Raw genomic sequence first — 18,574 nt, 5'->3', positions numbered from 1 at the left:
TATATATATATATAAACATTCTTTTATAATTAAAGGGCAAATTCATTGAAGCAGAAATGGAGTTCATTATGGCAGGAAAGCCAAAGGAGGCTGTGCTCATGTAAGTAAGGTGCCCATACACGCATATCACTTTTAACCTTTTAACTTTTAACTATGCACACCTGAGACCTAGTAACACTAACGAGTCACATGACATTTTGGAGGGAAAATGACAAGCAGTGCTCAATTTGGACATTTAGGGGTGTAGTCTCTTAGGGGTGTACTCACTTTTGTTGCCAGTGGTTTAGACATTAATGGCTGTATATTGAGTTATTTTGAGGGAAGAATAAATTTACACTGTTATATAAGCTGCACACAGACTACTTTTCATTGTGTCAAAGTGTCATTTTGTCAGTGTTGTCCCATGAAAAGATATACTTTATAACTTTTAAGAAATTATTTTAGGAATCTCTTTTGGGCACATTCTGTTTTTAGAAATATGGGTTAACATGAGTACAAACAGAATATGCCCAAACTTTAAGAAAATGTTGCTGTTTAGAGTATGAGTCAAAGTGGTGCTACTGGCCTTGTCAGTCACTCTACAGACTCAGCTGAGAGTGAGAAGGAAATCACTTTCCACTGCAACAGCAAATACCATCATCCAGTCAAGGTACTGGCTCATGTAAGATAGATAGCCTGGTGAATTTCTCTGCTGGTCAATAAAAAGTTGCAGTCAGTGGCTTCACACACGTTAGGGAGTTGTGTGCTAGCTTGTGGCCTTCCTTGGCTATCATGGTTTTTGAGTGGCAGGAGCTGCACCAGCAACAGGTATTCAGTGCTAATTTACATAAAGTGAAATTCATTTGTAGGTAAGAAATAAATCATGAGGGGATATTCTGTTATGTAAACATACTCATGGTGTTATTTAGCCCTGATATAAATCTGGAAAATTTGAAAATCTGGAAAATCTTAGAGCTCATAGACTGCATTGTTTAAGAAATTGTCATGCTTCTATGATAAATTTAGCCACATGGGCTTCTGAGTAGTTCAGAAAACCTTTGTCACTTAACACAGTCTACAACTGCATCTCTGTAACACAAAGTGAAAGACATACATCAATTCTACACAGAAACAATGCAGAGTTCTCTTGGACCAAGCTCATCACAGATCGACCAAATAACTGTAGAATTGAGTAATGTCTTCAGATAAGTTAAAGTTCAGCTTGTTTTTGGCATGGCAGATGGCATTGCATTAAGAACTGTCAATTATCAATAGCTGATATAACCACATGGAATTACTTTGGCAAACCTTTGTCAAGCATTACAATACAGAGTTACATTCACAAATGCCACTTAACTTCTAAGCCTTCTGTTAACTGTGCCCAGAAGCAGCATTCTCTGGGCATGGAGGCATCTAGAATGGACCATCACATAAGAAAATGTGTATTGTGGTCATACAAATCAGTATTCAGTATATAAGTATTTTGGAAGACATTGATGTTGTATGCTCTGGACCAAAGACGAAAAGGACCATCCAGACTGTTATCAGCAACAAGTACAAAAGCCATCCATGCCTTTAATACCATTGTGAAATTTGTTGATGACACCTGGTAGTAGGTTTCATATCGAACAATGACAAGACTTACTACAGAGAGAAAATCCATCACCTGGCCTGGTGGTGCTTGGACAACAATCTGGTTCTGAACACCACCAAGACTAAAGAGGTCATTGTTGACTCCAGAGGATGGCCAGCAGATTCCACCCATCCAGGTCACAGACTGTTTGTCCCACTGTCTTTAGGATTCGGAACAATAAAAAAAAAAAACTAGCAGACTGAGGAACAACTTCTTCATCAGAGCTGTGACCTCCATTACCCCCTCTGTACACCCCACTCCAGCCCCTTGGAACTGGGACACATTACTGCATTTTATATTAGCCGGTCACTGTTGTGGCTGCTGTTATTGAGTATGTTTTGCATTCGTCTGTCTGTGTTGTTGTGTGTTGTGTCTTTTTATCTGGTTAATGTTGAGACATACTGTGTTGTGTTTGTAAATGTAAACACATTTAGAATTTGATGCAACACACTACAAAGAAGTTGGAACAGAGGCAGAATAAGTGTAAAAAGTTGACTATTGAAGGTGCAGTGTTTTGAAACATTATGCAATAAGCAGGTGAACAGGTAACTGGAACAGGTAAGGAAATCATTATTGGGTATAACAAGAGGATTTACCAAAAGGCTCAGCCTGTTCAAGCAATAACGGGTCGTGACTCATGACTGTGTTCCAGACTGTGTGTGCTTGACTGGCCTACATGCAGTCCAGATCTGTCTACTATTGACAATCTGTGGTGTATCATGAAGTGGAGAATCAGACAATGGTGACCACAGACTGTTGAGCAGCTACAGTCTCGTATCAGGCAGAAATTCGCTCAGTTCCCAAACCATTAAAAAGTCTGTAAAAAGGAAAGGTCATGGAACACAGTGCTAAACATGCCTCTGTTCCAACTTTTTTGAGTGTGTTGCTGACATCAAATCTTAAATGTTTTGTATTAACAAAATACTGTAAAGTTTTTCAGTGAAAACACTGGAAATCTTTGCTTTCTGCTTTTGTCAGTTTTAAATTTACCCCCATGTTTATCTACATTTTTAACTCTTACTTTATATGTATTACTATAGTATGTAAATACAATTTTTGTCTTGAGCTTGTCGTAACAAGGGCATTTATGTGCAGGTACCTGCATATTGAGGACTGGCTTGGAGCACAGCGTGTGGCTGAGGCTCATGATCCAAACAGTATGGCTGATGTGTTGGTGGAACAGGCCAGGTTTTGCCTAAAGCAAAAGGACTTCCAGAAAGCTGAAGCCTTTCTTCTTCAAGCTCAGAGGCCCGAGCTTGCCATCAATTATTATAAAGTAAATAATTTACTTTTTTTTTTTAAACAAAAAATGCTAATGTGCCAGACTTTATTGGTAGTTCGGACCAGTATCAGACATGACTGTTTATGTTTATCTCTTTTACTAGCCAGATTACCTTTTTATGTAGTCATTAATTAAATTGAGCATTTGGATATTAGGTCAGCTAAGCTTAGGCTAAACAAGTTAACTAGAATGGTTTATTACTATTTTTTATTTCCCATATCTCTGTTAAATTGTCTTAATCCTTACACTCTTACAGAAAAAGCCGTGGCTTTAAGCCTATGTTTGTAAATTTACAGACTTGAGGTGACATCAGTTGGGTAACATAAACAGATATAAGCCAGCTGAAATAAGAGCACATGCATCTGCCAATATCAGTGCTGTAGTTGAAAGATGTAAGCGATATAAGAAAAACACATTTTACCACGTAAGTTCCATGTAATCCAAGGGATAAACAAAAGTCTTGCATCGGCTAACTAAAGTTTTGAAATGGGCTGTATGACTTTGGGATATCATTAAGAAATATGGTAGTTTAACCATTTACAGTTTTGAACATTGTAAGCAGGACTTTTTTGGGACAGCAAGATAGCAATACATGCAATAGTCTGGTAGAGGTAATAAAAATGTGTACTACTTTCTCAGCATCATCATTATACAAAATCATTAGACTCCAAGACTTTATCTCAGGTAAACTTCTGTATTTTTTCTTTATCATTTTCATTTAGTTTATCCAAGGCTTTACATCTTTAACATAGTCTTCCATTTTGTGTATCTGAGCTGCTGAATCTGGTTAGGCTTATAGGTATGACTCTGGATAATCAGTTTACAACATAATTTCACAAGATACACATTCCATGGTCTGTATATGAAGAACAGAAACTTGAAGGTCACCATATTGCCTTGTTTAAGGCACGAAAAATCTTTATTTACATTGATTAAAAAATGGTTTGTTTAGTAACATCTAACCCAGACAAGAACTTGTCTGTGTAGGCCAACCATGTTTTGATGGCTTTTCAATTATATTTTATGGTAAGTAGTGTCAAATGCTTTTGGATGGCAGGCTTACATACAGTGCCTAGCAAAAGTATTCGGCCCCCTTGAACTTTTCAACCTTTTGCCACATTTCAGGCTTCAAACATAAAGATATGAAATTGTAATTTTTTGTGAAGAATTAACAACAAGTGCGACACAATCGTGAAGTGGAACGAAATTTATTGGATATTTTAAACTTTTTTTAGAAATAAAAAACTGAAAAGTGGGGCGTGCAATATTATTCGGCCCCTTTACTTTCAGTGCAGCAAACTCACTCCAGAAGTTCAGTGAGGATCTCTGAATGATCCAATGTTGACCTAAATGACTGATGGTGATAAATAGAATCCACCTGTGTGTAATCAAGTCTCCGTATAAATGCACCTGCTCTGTGATAGTCTCAGAGTTCTGTTTAAAGCGCAGAGAGCATCATGAAGACCAAGGAACACACCAGGCAGGTCCGAGATACTGTTGTGGAGAAGTTTAAAGCCGGATTTGGATACAAAAAGATTTCCCAAGCTTTAAACATCTCAAGAAGCACTGTGCAAGCGATCATATTGAAATGGAAGGAGTGTCAGACCACTGCAAATCTACCAAGACCCGGCCGTCCCTCTAAACTTTCAGCTCAAACAAGGAGAAGACTGATCAGAGATGCAGCCAAGAGGCCCATGATCACTCTGAATGAACTGCAGAGATCTACAGCTGAGGTGGGAGAATCTGTCCATAGGACAACAATCAGTCGTACACTGCACAAATCTGGCCTTTATGGAAGAGTGGCAAGAAGAAAGCCATTTCTCAAAGATATCCATAAAAAGTCTCGTTTAAAGTTTGCCACAAGCCACCTGGGAGACACACCAAACATGTGGAAGAGGGTGCTCTGGTCAGATGAAACCAAAATCGAACTTTTTGGCCACAATGCAAAACGTTATGTTTGGCATAAAAGCAACACAGCTCATCACCCTGAACACACCATCCCCACTGTCAAACATAATGGTGGCAGCATCATGGTTTGGGCCTGCTTTTCTTCAGCAGGGACAGGGAAGATGGTTAAAATTGATGGGAAGATGGATGGAGCCAAATACAGGACCATTCTGGAAGAAAACCTGTTGGAGTCTGCAAAAGACCTGAGACTGGGACGGAGATTTATCTTCCAACAAGACAATGATCCAAAACATAAAGCAAAATCTACAATGGAATGGTTCACAAATAAACGTATCCAGGTGTTAGAATGGCCAAGTCAAAGTCCAGACCTGAATCCCATCGAGAATCTGTGGAAAGAGCTGAAAACTGCTGTTCACAAACGCTCTCCATCCAACCTCACTGAGCTCGAGCTGTTTTGCAAGGAAGAATGGGCAAAAATTTCAGTCTCTCGATGTGCAAAACTGATAGAGACATACCCCAAGCGACTTGCAGCTGTAATCGCAGCAAAAGGTGGCGCTACAAAGTATTAACGCAAGGGGGCCGAATAATATTGCACGCCCCACTTTTCAGTTTTTTATTTCTAAAAAAAGTTTAAAATATCCAATAAATTTCGTTCCACTTCACGATTGTGTCCCACTTGTTGTTGATTCTTCACAAAAAATTACAATTTCATATCGTTATGTTTGAAGCCTGAAATGTGGCAAAAGGTTGAAAAGTTCAAGGGGGCCGAATACTTTTGCTAGGCACTGTATATGTATCATAAATACTATTAAATCTTAAACAACAATACATTTGTAAATATAAAAAAGGTTGTTTAAATTTGAATGATTGGATAGGTTTTTGTGGTTTTTTGTTTTTCAGAAGAGGATTGACAATAGCTGGGCCAAAAACATTTGCTACATAGCCTTTATTTATGTGATGATTGAGAGTTTAATCATTGCATTTGGATCATGAGCTTGTTGGACATCCCATTACAAAACCATGGACGTTAATATGCCACCAAGTATGACAGCCTTCACTCCAATCTGAGAGAGTCAGTGGAAATTTAGTAGTCAAAAGTAGATTTGCAAAATTAGATAAAGACAACTGGTATGCATTCCAAAACCTCTGCCAGGAAGAACTATTCGCAGAAACCATACAGAACACAAACACAACTGAAGGAAACCGGGGCTCCCAGAGGAAACCCACATGGAAACAAGGAGAACATGCAAATTTAAATGGTATCTGAATACAGTTTCCTAGGTGAAAGCCAAAACAGCTTCTGCAAAACCACAGTACCACAGACAATCTAGTTAGATTGGAGAAGCATTTCTTTAATAAAGACCGTTCAGCAGTCATCTAGTTAGAAAAAGAGTATAATACCATTTGGAAGTATGGCATAATACCTAGAAGACCTACAGTGGGGTCAAAAAGTATTTAGTCAGCCACTGATTGTGCAATTTCTCCTACTTAGAAAGATGAGAGAGGTCTGTAATTTTCATCATAGGTACACTTCAACTATGAGAGACAAAATGAGAAAAAAAAATCCAGGAAATCACATTGTAGGATTTTTAAAGAATTTTTTTGTAAATTATGGTGGAAAATAATTATTTGGTCAATAACAAAAGTTCAACTCAATACTTTGTAACGTAGCCTTTGTTGGCAATGACAGAGGTCAAACGTTTCCTGTAAGTCTTCACCAGGTTTGCACACACTGTAGCTGGTATTTTGGCCCATTCCTCCATGCAGATCTCCTCTAGAGCAGTGATGTTTTGGGGCTGTCGCTGGGCAACACGGACTCCACAAATTTTCTATGGGGTTGAACCCACTCCAGGACGGAGCCACTCCTTCGTTGCCCGAGCGGTGTGTTTGGGATTATTGTCATGCTGGAAGACCCAGCCACATTCCATCTTCAATGCTCTCACTGATGGAAGGAGGTTTTGGCTTAAAATCTCACGATACATGGCCCCGTTCATTCTTCCCTTAACACGGATCAGTCGTCCTGTCCCCTTTGCAGAAAAACAGCTCCAAAGCATGATGTTTCCACCCCCATGCTTCACAGTAGGTATGGTGTTCTTGGGTTCTTCTTCCTCCAAACATGACGAGTTGAGTTTTTACTAAAAAGTAAAATATCATGTGGTTTCATCTGACCACATGATATTCTCCCAATCCTCTTCTGGATCATCCATATGCTCTCTGGCAAACTTCATACGGGCCTGGACATGTACTGGCTTAAGCAGGGGGACACGCCTGGCACTGCAGGATTTGAGTCCCTCTCGGCGTAGTGTGTTACTGATGGTAGCCTTTGTTACTTTGGTCCCAGCTCTCTGCAGGTCATTCATCAGGTCCCTCCGTGTAGTTCTGGGATATTTGCTCACCGTTCTCATGATAATTTTGACCCCACGGGATGAGATCTTGACCCCAAGGGAGATTATCAATGGTCTTGTATGTCTTCCATTTTCTTACAATTGCTCCCACAGTTGATTTATTCACACCAACCTGCTTGCCTATTGTAGATTCACTCTTCCCAGCCTGGTGCAGGTCTACAATTTTCTTCCTGGTGTCCTTCGACAGCTCTTTGGTCTTGGCCATGGTTGAGTTTGGAGTCTGGCTGTTTGAGGCTGTGGACAGGTGTCTTATACAGATAACGAGGTCAAACAGGTGCCATTAATACAGGTAATGAGTGGAGGACAGAAAAGCTTCTTAAAGAAGAAGTTACAGGTCTGTGAGAGCCAGAAAACTTGCTTGTTTGTGGGTGACCAAATACTTATTTTCCACCATAATTTACAAATAAATTCTTTAAAAATCCTACAATGGGATTTCCTGGATTTTTTTTTCTCATTTTGTCTCTCATAGTTGAAGTGTACCTATGATGAAAATTACAGACCTCTCTCATCTTTCTAAGTAGGAGAACCTGCACAATCAGTGGCTGACTAAATACTTTTTGACCCCACTGTAGAACCCAAAACTCCATTGAGATGGGAAACCTATGAAGATGGTAGAAATTACATAATTTCTAAAAATAATATTAGAAAAAAAACCTTCCTTTATCCCACGCCGAAAGCTGAATGGGTTAGAAAACTCAATATTATAAAAATCCTTGCCAGTATGAAATGTAGATTATCTATGGATCAACGCAGATATCATACCTAAATAGCTTCCTAAAAATCAGGAAAAAGTACCCATGCCCATGAATACTGGTGGCTCCAAAACTACAAATCAAGTAAAAGCAGCAATACAAACAACAAACAAACAAACCAAAAAAGATGTAAAACGACCATTCCAGATTAACCCTGCTGTGGTACCCTGGAGTCTCTGTGACCCCGCTCCTCTTTCACCCATGTTTTTTTGAACTATTACGATTAGGGACCTTGCCTTTCACATATTTTGTCGTAATAATGTGACACGTTTTCTAGTTTTCGTGCCTTTTTGTTTTTTTATTCATGTTTATTTCCATTTGTGGTCAAATGGACCCATAGTACCTTTCATGTAATCTAGGTATTTTTGTCATATTTTGAGGTTCTGTGACGTACACAGCGTAACACAGTGGCAAAACGATGGGGATTCTTGCGCAAAGACGTTCTGGCATCTTTAGGTGACCTAAGTTATGTCAACAGGAAAACCAAATTCATCTGTAAAGAGTGCAGTTAGTTTGTGTGCGAAGAGCATAGCAAATGGTTGTGCAACCAATGCCAGCAGCAAAAGTTAGGCCTACAGTGATGTAAAATAATCAGAAACTCACAGATGAAGTGTTGTGCAATATTATTTGAATTTTCTGTATCTGCTTCTATATAGGCTATTTGAAAGATCTTAAGACAAATATGCCTCTGTCGAATTTTAAGTACAAACGTTTGTCGTATAATAAAGAAATGGAAATTATTTGGAGAAAAACAAAATATTGTAATAAACAGTGTTTTTATTTTGGTAATGTAGTGTTTGACCCCATGGTATCATCAGCGTAACTTTTTCCATGATACCAGAGCAGGGTTAATACACCATCATTTACTAAGAGAAGAAAACCGCACAATATGCAAAATCTGCCAGACACCTGTTACTACAAAAAACAAAAAACACCAGTCCTGCCATGACTATCACAAAACTTGTGCAAAAATGGTGTAAAATAAACAAACAATGGAACTCAATAACCTTGCTTTGTAAACAGGGGCAACTTCATGCTGAAACAGAAAAATGAATTTCACCAAAGTTAGCACAGGCTCCCTTTTGCAGGAAGGTCCTGGTGCAGACATTTCTGCTTATCTGAATTTTAGAACATGAGTACATGTTGATTACACACACTTTTACTAAGGTTTACTGTAAGTAAAGTGTGTGCTGTTTAAAACCTGGAACAAAATTTATGATTCAAACATAAACTTACTAATAACATAAAATGTGTTAACAATACAATGTTGATGTTGATGAAGAATCTTATTAAGTTTGTCATTAAAATCAGACTTAACTTAAAAACTGTAAACTTTACTTGTTTTAGGAGGCTAAGATGTGGAGTGATGCTATGCGCATCTGTAAAGAATACCTTCCTCATAAGTTGGGGCTTCTCCAAGAGGAGTACGAGAGAGAAGCAACAGGAAAAGGCATTCGGTATAAACACATTATATATCAAAGTCTTGTCTTGACTCTTTTCCTCAAAACTTTGTCTTTCAGGATCTTTTAAATTACTTTTATCAACTTCACGTTCTCAGAGACACAGGAGGAACTTGCATGCTTGAACACCATGAACAGTTACCTTGAGAGAGCATGTGTATATATATATATATATATATATATATATATACAGGTCCTTCTCAAAAAATTAGCATATTGTGATAAAGTTCATTATTTTCCATAATGTAATGATAAAAATTAAACTTTCATATATTTTAGATTCATTGCACACCAACTGAAATATTTCAGGTCTTTTATTGTTTTAATACTGATGATTTTGGCATACAGCTCATGAAAACCCAAAATTCCTATCTCAAAAAATTAGCATATTTCATCCGACCAATAAAAGAAAAGTGTTTTTAATACAAAAAAAGTCAACCTTCAAATAATTATGTTCAGTTATGCACTCAATACTTGGTCGGGAATCCTTTTGCAGAAATGACTGCTTCAATGCGGCGTGGCATGGAGGCAATCAGCCTGTGGCACTGCTGAGGTGTTATGGAGGCCCAGGATGCTTCGATAGCGGCCTTAAGCTCATCCAGAGTGTTGGGTCTTGTGTCTCTCAACTTTCTCTTCACAATATCCCACAGATTCTCTATGGGGTTCAGGTCAGGAGAGTTGGCAGGCCAATTAAGCACAGTAATACCATGGTCAGTAAACCATTCACCAGTGGTTTTGGCACTGTGAGCAGGTGCCAGGTCGTGCTGAAAAATGAAATCTTCATCTCCATAAAGCTTTTCAGCAGATGGAAGCATGAAGTGCTCCAAAATCTCCTGATAGCTAGCTGCATTGACCCTGCCCTTGATAAAACACAGTGGACCAACACCAGCAGCTGACATGGCACCCCAGACCATCACTGACTGTGGGTACTTGACACTGGACTTCAGGCATTTTGGCATTTCCTTCTCCCCAGTCTTCCTCCAGACTCTGGCACCTTGATTTCCGAATGACATGCAAAATTTGCTTTCATCCGAAAACAGTACTTTGGACCACTGAGCAACAGTCCAGTGCTGCTTCTCTGTAGCCCAGGTCAGGCGCTTCTGCCGCTGTTTCTGGTTCAAAAGTGGCTTGACCTGGGGAATGCGGCACCTGTAGCCCATTTCCTGCACACGCCTGTGCACGGTGGCTCTGGATGTTTCTACTCCAGACTCAGTCCACTGCTTCCGCAGGTCCCCCAAGGTCTGGAATCGGCCCTTCTCCACAATCTTCCTCAGGGTCCGGTCACCTCTTCTCGTTGTGCAGCGTTTTCTGCCACACTTTTTCCTTCCCACAGACTTCCCACTGAGGTGCCTTGATACAGCACTCTGGGAACAGCCTATTCGTTCAGAAATGTCTTTCTGTGTCTTACCCTCTTGCTTGAGGGTGTCAATGATGGCCTTCTGGACAGCAGTCAGGTCGGCAGTCTTACCCATGATTGCAGTTTTGAGTAATGAACCAGGCTGGGAGTTTTTAAAAGCCTCAGGAATCTTTTGCAGGTGTTTAGAGTTAATTCGTTGATTCAGATGATTAGGTTAATAGCTCGTTTAGAGAACCTTTTCATGATATGCTAATTTTTTGAGATAGGAATTTTGGGTTTTCATGAGCTGTATGCCAAAATCATCAGTATTAAAACAATAAAAGACCTGAAATATTTCAGTTGGTGTGCAATGAATCTAAAATATATGAAAGTTTAATTTTTATCATTACATTATGGAAAATAATGAACTTTATCACAATATGCTAATTTTTTGAGAAGGACCTGTATACACCAACAGTGTTTGTAGATGGACGTGCTTACAGTGTAGGTCAAACATGCAGTGTTTCTTACATTGACTTTTATTTCAGTGAAGACTGTATGAACCCAAAATATTTCATGTTTTCTGTGGTCAGCTTAATTTCATTTGTTAATATACATCATTTCAGGCCTGAAGCACATTCCAACAAAAGTTGGGACGGTAAAACAATTTTCACTTTCTGAAATTACTTCCCACAACGCTGGAAACACCTTATGCTGTGTGTAATAGTACACGGTTGTTATTGTTGCATTTTACTTTTTTAACGTTCTTCACACATTCTCTTTTGTGAACAGGTCCGGACTGCAGGGTGGTCAGTCCAGTAACCATACCTTATTCTTCTGCAGCCATGACTTTGTAAGGTGTGCAGCATATGATTTTGCATTGTCTTGTTAAAAAATGCAGCATATACCTTATTACCCTGCTCCAACATTTTTTGTAATGTGCCGCAGGCCTGAAATGCAGATTTAGATATACTGGTGCTGGTCATAAAATTAGAATATCATGAAAAAGTTGATTTATTTCAGTAATTCCATTCAAAAAGTGAAACTTGTATATTATATTCATTCATTACACACAGACTGATATATTTCAAATGTTTATTTCTTTTAATGTTGATGATTATAACTGACAACTAATGAAAACCCCAAATTCAGTATCTCAGAAAATTAGAATATTACTTAAGACCAATACAAAAAAAGGATTTTTAGAAATGTTGGCCAACTGAAAAGTATGAACATGAAAAGTATGAGCATGTACAGCACTCAATACTTAGTTGGGGCTCCTTTTGCCTGGATTACTGCAGCAATGTGGCGTGGCATGGAGTCCATCAGTCTGTGGCACTGCTCAGGTGTTATGAGAGCCCAGGTTGCTCTGATAGTGGCCTTCAGCTCTTCTGAATTGTTGGGTCTGGCGTATCGCATCTTCCTCTTCACAATACCCCATAGATTTTCTATGGGGTTAAGGTCAGGCAAGTTTGCTGGTCAATTAAGAACAGGGATACCATGGTCCTTAAACCAGGTACTGGTAGCTTTGGCACTGTGTGCAGGTGCCAAGTCCTGTTGGAAAATGAAATCTGCATCTCCATAAAGTTGGTCAGCAGCAGGAAGCATGAAGTGCTCTAAAACTTCCTGGTAGATGGCTGCATTGACCTTGGACCTCAGAAAACACAGTGGACCAACACCAGCAGATGACATGGCACTCCAAACCATCACTGACTGTGGAAACTTTACACTGGACCTCAAGCAACGTGGATTCTGTGCCTCTCATCTCTTCCTCCAGACTCTAGGACCTTGATTTCCAAAGGTAATGCAAAATTTACTTTCATCAGAGAACATAACTTTGGACCACTCAGCAGTCCTTTTTGTCTTTAGCCCAGGCGAGACGCTTCTGACGCTGTCTCTTGTTCAAGAGTGGCTTGACACAAGGAATGCGACAGCTGAAACCCATGTCTTGCATACGTCTGTGCGTGGTGGTTCTTGAAGCACTGACTCCAGCTGCAGTCCACTCTTTGTGAATCTCCCCCACATTTTTGAATAGGTTTTGTTTCACAATCCTCTCCAGGGTGCGGTTATCCGTATTGCTTGTACACTTTTTTCTACCACATCTTTTCCTTCCCTTCTGTGAACAGCCAGCCTCTTTAGCAATGACCTTTTGTGTCTTGCCCTCCTTGTGCAAGGTGTCAATGGTCGTCTTTTGGACAACTGTCAAGTCAGCAGTCTTCCCCATGATTGTGTAGCCTACAGAACTAGACTGAGAGACCATTTAAAGGCCTTTGCAGGTGTTTTGAGTTAATTAGCTGATTAGAGTGTGGCACCAGGTGTCTTCAATATTGTACCTTGTCACAATATTCTAATTTTCTGAGATACTGAATTTGGGGTTTTCATTAGTTGTCAGTTATAATCATCAACATTAAAATAAATAAACATTTGAAATATATCAGTCTGTGTGTAATGAATGAATATAATATACAAGTTTCACTTTTTGAATGGAATTACTGAAATAAATCAACTTTTTAATGATATTCTAATTTTATGACCAGCACCAGTATATTAACAAATGAAATGAAGGTGAGCAGATAAAACACATATTTTGATAGAAGTACAACCCCAAATCAAAAAAAGTTGGGACTGTATGGAAAATGCAAATAAAATAAAAATGCAGTGTTCCCTACATTTACTTTGACTTTTATTTGATTGTAGACAGTTTAAACCCAAGATATTTCATGTTTTGTCTGCTCAACTTCATTTCAATGGTTAATATACATTCCTGTATTTCAAGAGTGCAACACATTCCAAAAAAAGTTGGGATGGGGGCAATTTAGGGCTAGTAATGAGGTGAAAAAACTTAATAATGATGTGATTCCAAACACGTGATTTTTACCATGGTTTGGTACAAAAGCAGCATCCAGGAAAGGCTGAGTCTTTGATGAGCAAAGATGCGTCAACAAATGCGTGAGAAAATTATTAAAATGTTTAAAAACAATGTACCTCAAAGAAATATTGAAAGGGATTTGCATATTTCTCCCTATACCATGCGTGACTGATTCAAGAATTTGGAGGAATTTCAGTGCGTTAAGGCCAAGGGCGCAAGCTTAAGCTAAATGCCCGTGATCTTTGATCCTTCATACGGCACTGCATCAAGAACCGCCACTCAACAATAGCTGATATAACCACATGGGCAAGGGATTACTTTGGCAAACCTTTGTCAAGCACTACAATACGGAGTTACAGTGGTGCTTGAAAGTTTGTGAACCCTTTAGAATTTTCTATATTTCTGCATAAATATAACCTAAAACATCATCAGATTTCCACACAAGTCCTAAAAGTAGATAAAGAGAACCCAGTTAAACAAATCAGACAAAAATATTGTACTTGGTCATTTATTTATTGAGGAAAATGATCCAATATTACATATTTGTGAGTGGCAAAAGTATGTGAACCTTTGCTTTCAGTATCTGGTGTGACCCACCTTTGCAGCAATAACTGCAACTAAATGTTTCCGGTAACTGTTGATCAGTCCTGCACACCGGCTTGGAGGAATTTTAGCCCATTCCTCCGTACAGAACAGCTTCAACTCTGGGATGTTGGTGGGTTTCCTCACATTAACTGCTCGCTTCAGGTCCTTCCACAACATTTCGATTGGATTAAGGTCAGGACTTTGACTTGGCCATTCCAAAACATTAACTTTATTTTTCTTTAACCATTCTTTGTAGAACGACTTGTGTGCTTATTGTCGTTGTCTTGCTGCATGACCCACCTTCTCTTGAGATTCAGTTCATGGACGGATGTCCTGACATTTTCCTTAAGAATTCTCTGATATAATTCATAATTCATTGTTCCATCAATGATGGCAAGCCGTCCTGGCCCAGATGCAGCAAAACAGGCCCAAACCATGATACTACCACCACCATGTTTCACAGATGGGATAAGGTTCTTATGCTGGAATGCAGTGTTTTCCTTTCTCCAAACATAACGCTTTTCATTTAAACCAAAAAGTTCTATTTTGGTCTCATCCGTCCACAAAACATTCTTCCAATAGCCTTCTGGCTTGTCCACGTGATCTGTAGCAAACTGCAGACAAGCAGCAATGTTCTTTTTGGAGAGCAGTGGCTTTCTCCTTGCAACCCTGCCATGCACAAAATTGTTGTTCAGTGTTCTCCTGATGGTGGACTCATGAACATTAACATTAGCCAATGTGAGAGAGGCCTTCAGTTGCTTAGAAGTTACCCCGGGTCCTTTGTGACCTCGCCGACTATTACACGCCTGGCTCTTGGAGTGATCTTTGTTGGTCGACCACTCCTGGGGAGGCTAACAATGGTCTTGAATTTCCTCCATTTGTACACAATCTGTCTGACTGTGGATTGGTGGAGTCCAAACTCTTTAGAGATGGTTTTGTAACCTTTTCCAGCCTGATGAGCATCAACAACTCTTTTTCTGAGGTCCTCAGAAATCTCCTTTGTTCGTGCCATGATACACTACCACAAACATGTGTTGTGAAGAGCAGACTTTGATAGATCCCTGTTCTTTAAATAAAACAGGGTGCCCACTCACACCTGATTGTCATCCTATTGATTGAAAACACCTGACTCTAATTTCACCTTCAAATTAACTGCGAATCCTAGAGGTTCACATACTTTTGCCACCCACAAATATGTAATATTGGATCATTTTCCTATAAATAAATGACCAAGTATAATATTTTTTTCTGATTTGTTTAACTGGGTTCTCTTTATCTACTTTTAGGACTTGTGTGGAAATCTGATGATGTTTTAGGTTATATTTATGCAGAAATATAGAAAATTCTAAAGTGTTCACAAACTTTCAAGCACCACTGTACATGCACAAATGCTACTTAAAACATTACTGTGCAAAAAAGAAGCCTTATGTTAACCATGTACATCCATGCATTTTTCAACAAGACAATGCAAAAACACATGCTGCACACATTACAAAGGCATGGCTGCGGAAGAAGAGGGTACGGGTACTGGACTGGCCTGCCTGCAGTCCTGAAACTAAAAATGCGACGACAACCCCGTACTGTTGCACATATTAAGATGTGTTTGCAGGAAGAATGAGACAAAATAGAAGCTGAAACACTAAATTGCTTGGTATCCTCGGTGCCAAAACGTCTTTTAAGTGTGGTGAAAAGGAATGCCAACATTACAAAGTGGTAAATGTTTTACTGTCCCAACTGTCTGCAATGAAATAAAAGTCAAAGTAAATGTAAGAAACTTATTAGCATTTTCCATGCTTTCCCAACTTTTTCTGATTTGGGGTTGTAAAATAAATCTGAACTAGAAAAAGTCAGTTATGTAAAAAAAAAACTGAAGCAATTGCTTTGTTGAAACAACTAAAGTATCTTCTGCCATCTTACAAAATGTATTCACTTATTTAAGTGGTTAAAAATAAGAATGGACACTGACAAATCCACAAAGTTGAATCAGTTCATCTGGACACAAGTTTGTTGTAGAGATACGTTTCGTCACTCAATCCGAATGATTTCTTCAGTCTGGGCTGGTGGTGAATACCCCAACCTTATATGCAGTTGATTTGCATAACGACCGATCACCGCCCAGGTCTGGTCTAAGGGTATTTATCTTACCCTACTGTGTTAACTTTTCTTATACCCCTACCATTTAAAATAAAAAAGCATGTACACTGTGCTGTTACATAGCCCATGAATGTGAACAGTACAAATCCCAACACAAATTTGGTAAAGCCAAAGTGTAGCAGTAAGTCTTTTAGGTGAGTTCATGATGTCCTTTTTGACTATCTGCAGACTTAACCCAAGGTGCTGGAACCCTATTGTTTTTGTTAGGATTTACAACAAAATTCTTTTTCTTATATTAATTATTGTTTGTAGTAGAAGTAGTATTTTCTGATAAAATGAAACACACAGACCAAACAATAAGTTATACAGACATTACTTGTCTTATTTTCTACAAAAAAGCCTCATGAACCATTGAGAACCACTGAGTGCAAACTAGTCTCTGGATTTTCATACCACATGCACAAATGTGGTATCAAAATAACCCTAAGCAGTTGAACTTTACTAATTTTCAAAAAAAATGCTGGAATTTCTAAACAGTGACACTGCCAGCTGCCAATCAGAAAACATGGGTAGAGCAAACCAAGCATAAAGCACACATATACTGCTCTAACTTGGAACGCATTTGCACCGATTGTCACTAGACTTCAGTGGCACATAGCATACCATGTTTGTAGGTTATGGCAAAAAATATGGTGTAACTGCAGTGCTAGGTGGTGCTATAACATGCCAGATATTGTTGGTCAAAGATTTTCTGATTGACATTAAGTTTGGCATAGTGCAAGATAATGTTACGCAAACAAAGACTGTTTGACATGAAATAAGATAAGATAAGACTTTATTGATCCCCTTAGGGAAATTAACTATTGCTTCTTTGCTTATGTGTCCTATCCTCCTGGTCACATACTGTGGTATTGCAGCTTTATTTGAAAATTAATTTTGTTAGCCCTATGAATACTTGGAAGTTGAGGAGTAACACTATGTTTTTTTGATGCATTTGTGTGCATCTGTGTGCAGGGGATTAGAGAGCATGGTTGAACAGGCACGGGAGTGGGAGCAGATGGGGGAATATTCTCAGGCAGTGGAGTGCTACCTAAAGGTGAAGGATTCGACCAATGTGGCCCTGCTTGAAAAGTGTTGGATAAAGGTAATATGTCTGTGTAAGCTTTTAACAGGCAAAGGGGCTGCACATTTATTTTTAGTCTTGTACCCATTATGTTATATAATTTTAGTGAATTTTATGTTTTTAACTTTATAATTGCAGTTTGTGGTACAGGATTACCTTAGTTCAGTACTTTATTTTAACAGTTGTTAATTTACTTTTAAAAAATACACATATAAGTACATTTTCAGTGTTGACTGTCTCTACAACATTGTTATGGCAAAACACATATGCACAATCTGTTACTAAAAGATGCAAACAATACTTTTAATTGCATTTTGTTTTGATTTTATTATTTATAGCTTGATCTGTCCATTAACTGTACCTTTTTGCAAACATATATTTCTTACATAATGTGTACATGATCATTAAAAATAAACATCATATGAATGATTAAATGAGGTTCTTGTTGCCCTGTACAGGCATAACATTTTTTGTATAATATCCTTTAGGCAGCAGAGCTGGCTATCAAGTTTCTGAAGCGAGAAAAGGCTGTAAATGTTGTACAAACTGTTGGGCGACATTTGGTGCAGCTTAGAAAATACATCACGGTATGTACACACAATTAACCAATATATTTGGGGAGGTTTGGTAGTTTCTTTTACATGACAAAGGTTAATTGCCATCCTGTCCTTTAAACCTTTGGTGTATGGCTAATCAAACCGGACATTTTTATTCATATTGGCCTTTTTGCCCAGGCTGCTGAACTCTATCTTAACCTAGACCTCATTAAGGAAGCTGTAGATGCATTCCTAGAGGGGGAAGAATGGAACAAAGCCAAGCGAGTAGCCAAAGAGTTGGATCCAAGGTACGCCCTAGATGCAGATACTTTTATGAAAAACAATGTGCCATTTTAAATGTTTATGTAAGGTAAAACAACAAGGGCAGAGGATGAACAGAGGCCAGTCTTATTCACAATAAAAAACAAATGTGACCATATACTGTATAGTGCATTATAATAACATCAAAAGATTACAAGCAGAAATGTCTCTTCTGTGTTAAAAAAGCCATAGAGATAGATAGTAAATTTTTTTCCAATCAACTGTAGAGACCTAATTAATATATTGACATCATGCCGTAGGTGTCTTGGCAGCCTTTTTATTGGTTGATAC

The 18,574-nt window shown here is 38.7% G+C and overlaps 1 protein-coding gene across 5 annotated transcripts in view; it reads left to right on the top strand.

The window, feature by feature from the left end:
* The window catches only part of ift172 (intraflagellar transport 172), a 193,178-nt gene that overhangs the window by 140,943 nt on the left and 33,661 nt on the right, over positions 1-18,574 (top strand). For all 5 annotated transcript variants that reach the window (XR_010013706.1, XR_010013707.1, XM_063001980.1 and 2 more), the window contains exons 32-37: positions 36-100; positions 2,708-2,888; positions 9,307-9,416; positions 17,318-17,447; positions 17,915-18,013; positions 18,161-18,270. Coding sequence is in view for 3 of the 5 variants with exons in the window: in XM_063001980.1 (XP_062858050.1) it covers positions 36-100; positions 2,708-2,888; positions 9,307-9,416; positions 17,318-17,447; positions 17,915-18,013; positions 18,161-18,270 (695 nt within the window). In the remaining 2 variants the exon portion in view is untranslated. The remainder of the gene's footprint in view (positions 1-35; positions 101-2,707; positions 2,889-9,306; positions 9,417-17,317; positions 17,448-17,914; positions 18,014-18,160; positions 18,271-18,574) is intronic.

Source organism: Trichomycterus rosablanca, chromosome 9 (genome assembly GCF_030014385.1).
Source record: "Trichomycterus rosablanca isolate fTriRos1 chromosome 9, fTriRos1.hap1, whole genome shotgun sequence".
Lineage (NCBI taxonomy): Eukaryota > Metazoa > Chordata > Actinopteri > Siluriformes > Trichomycteridae > Trichomycterus > Trichomycterus rosablanca.
Note: the sequence above shows the minus strand (reverse complement) of the source record. Positions and strands in the feature narration are given on the sequence as shown.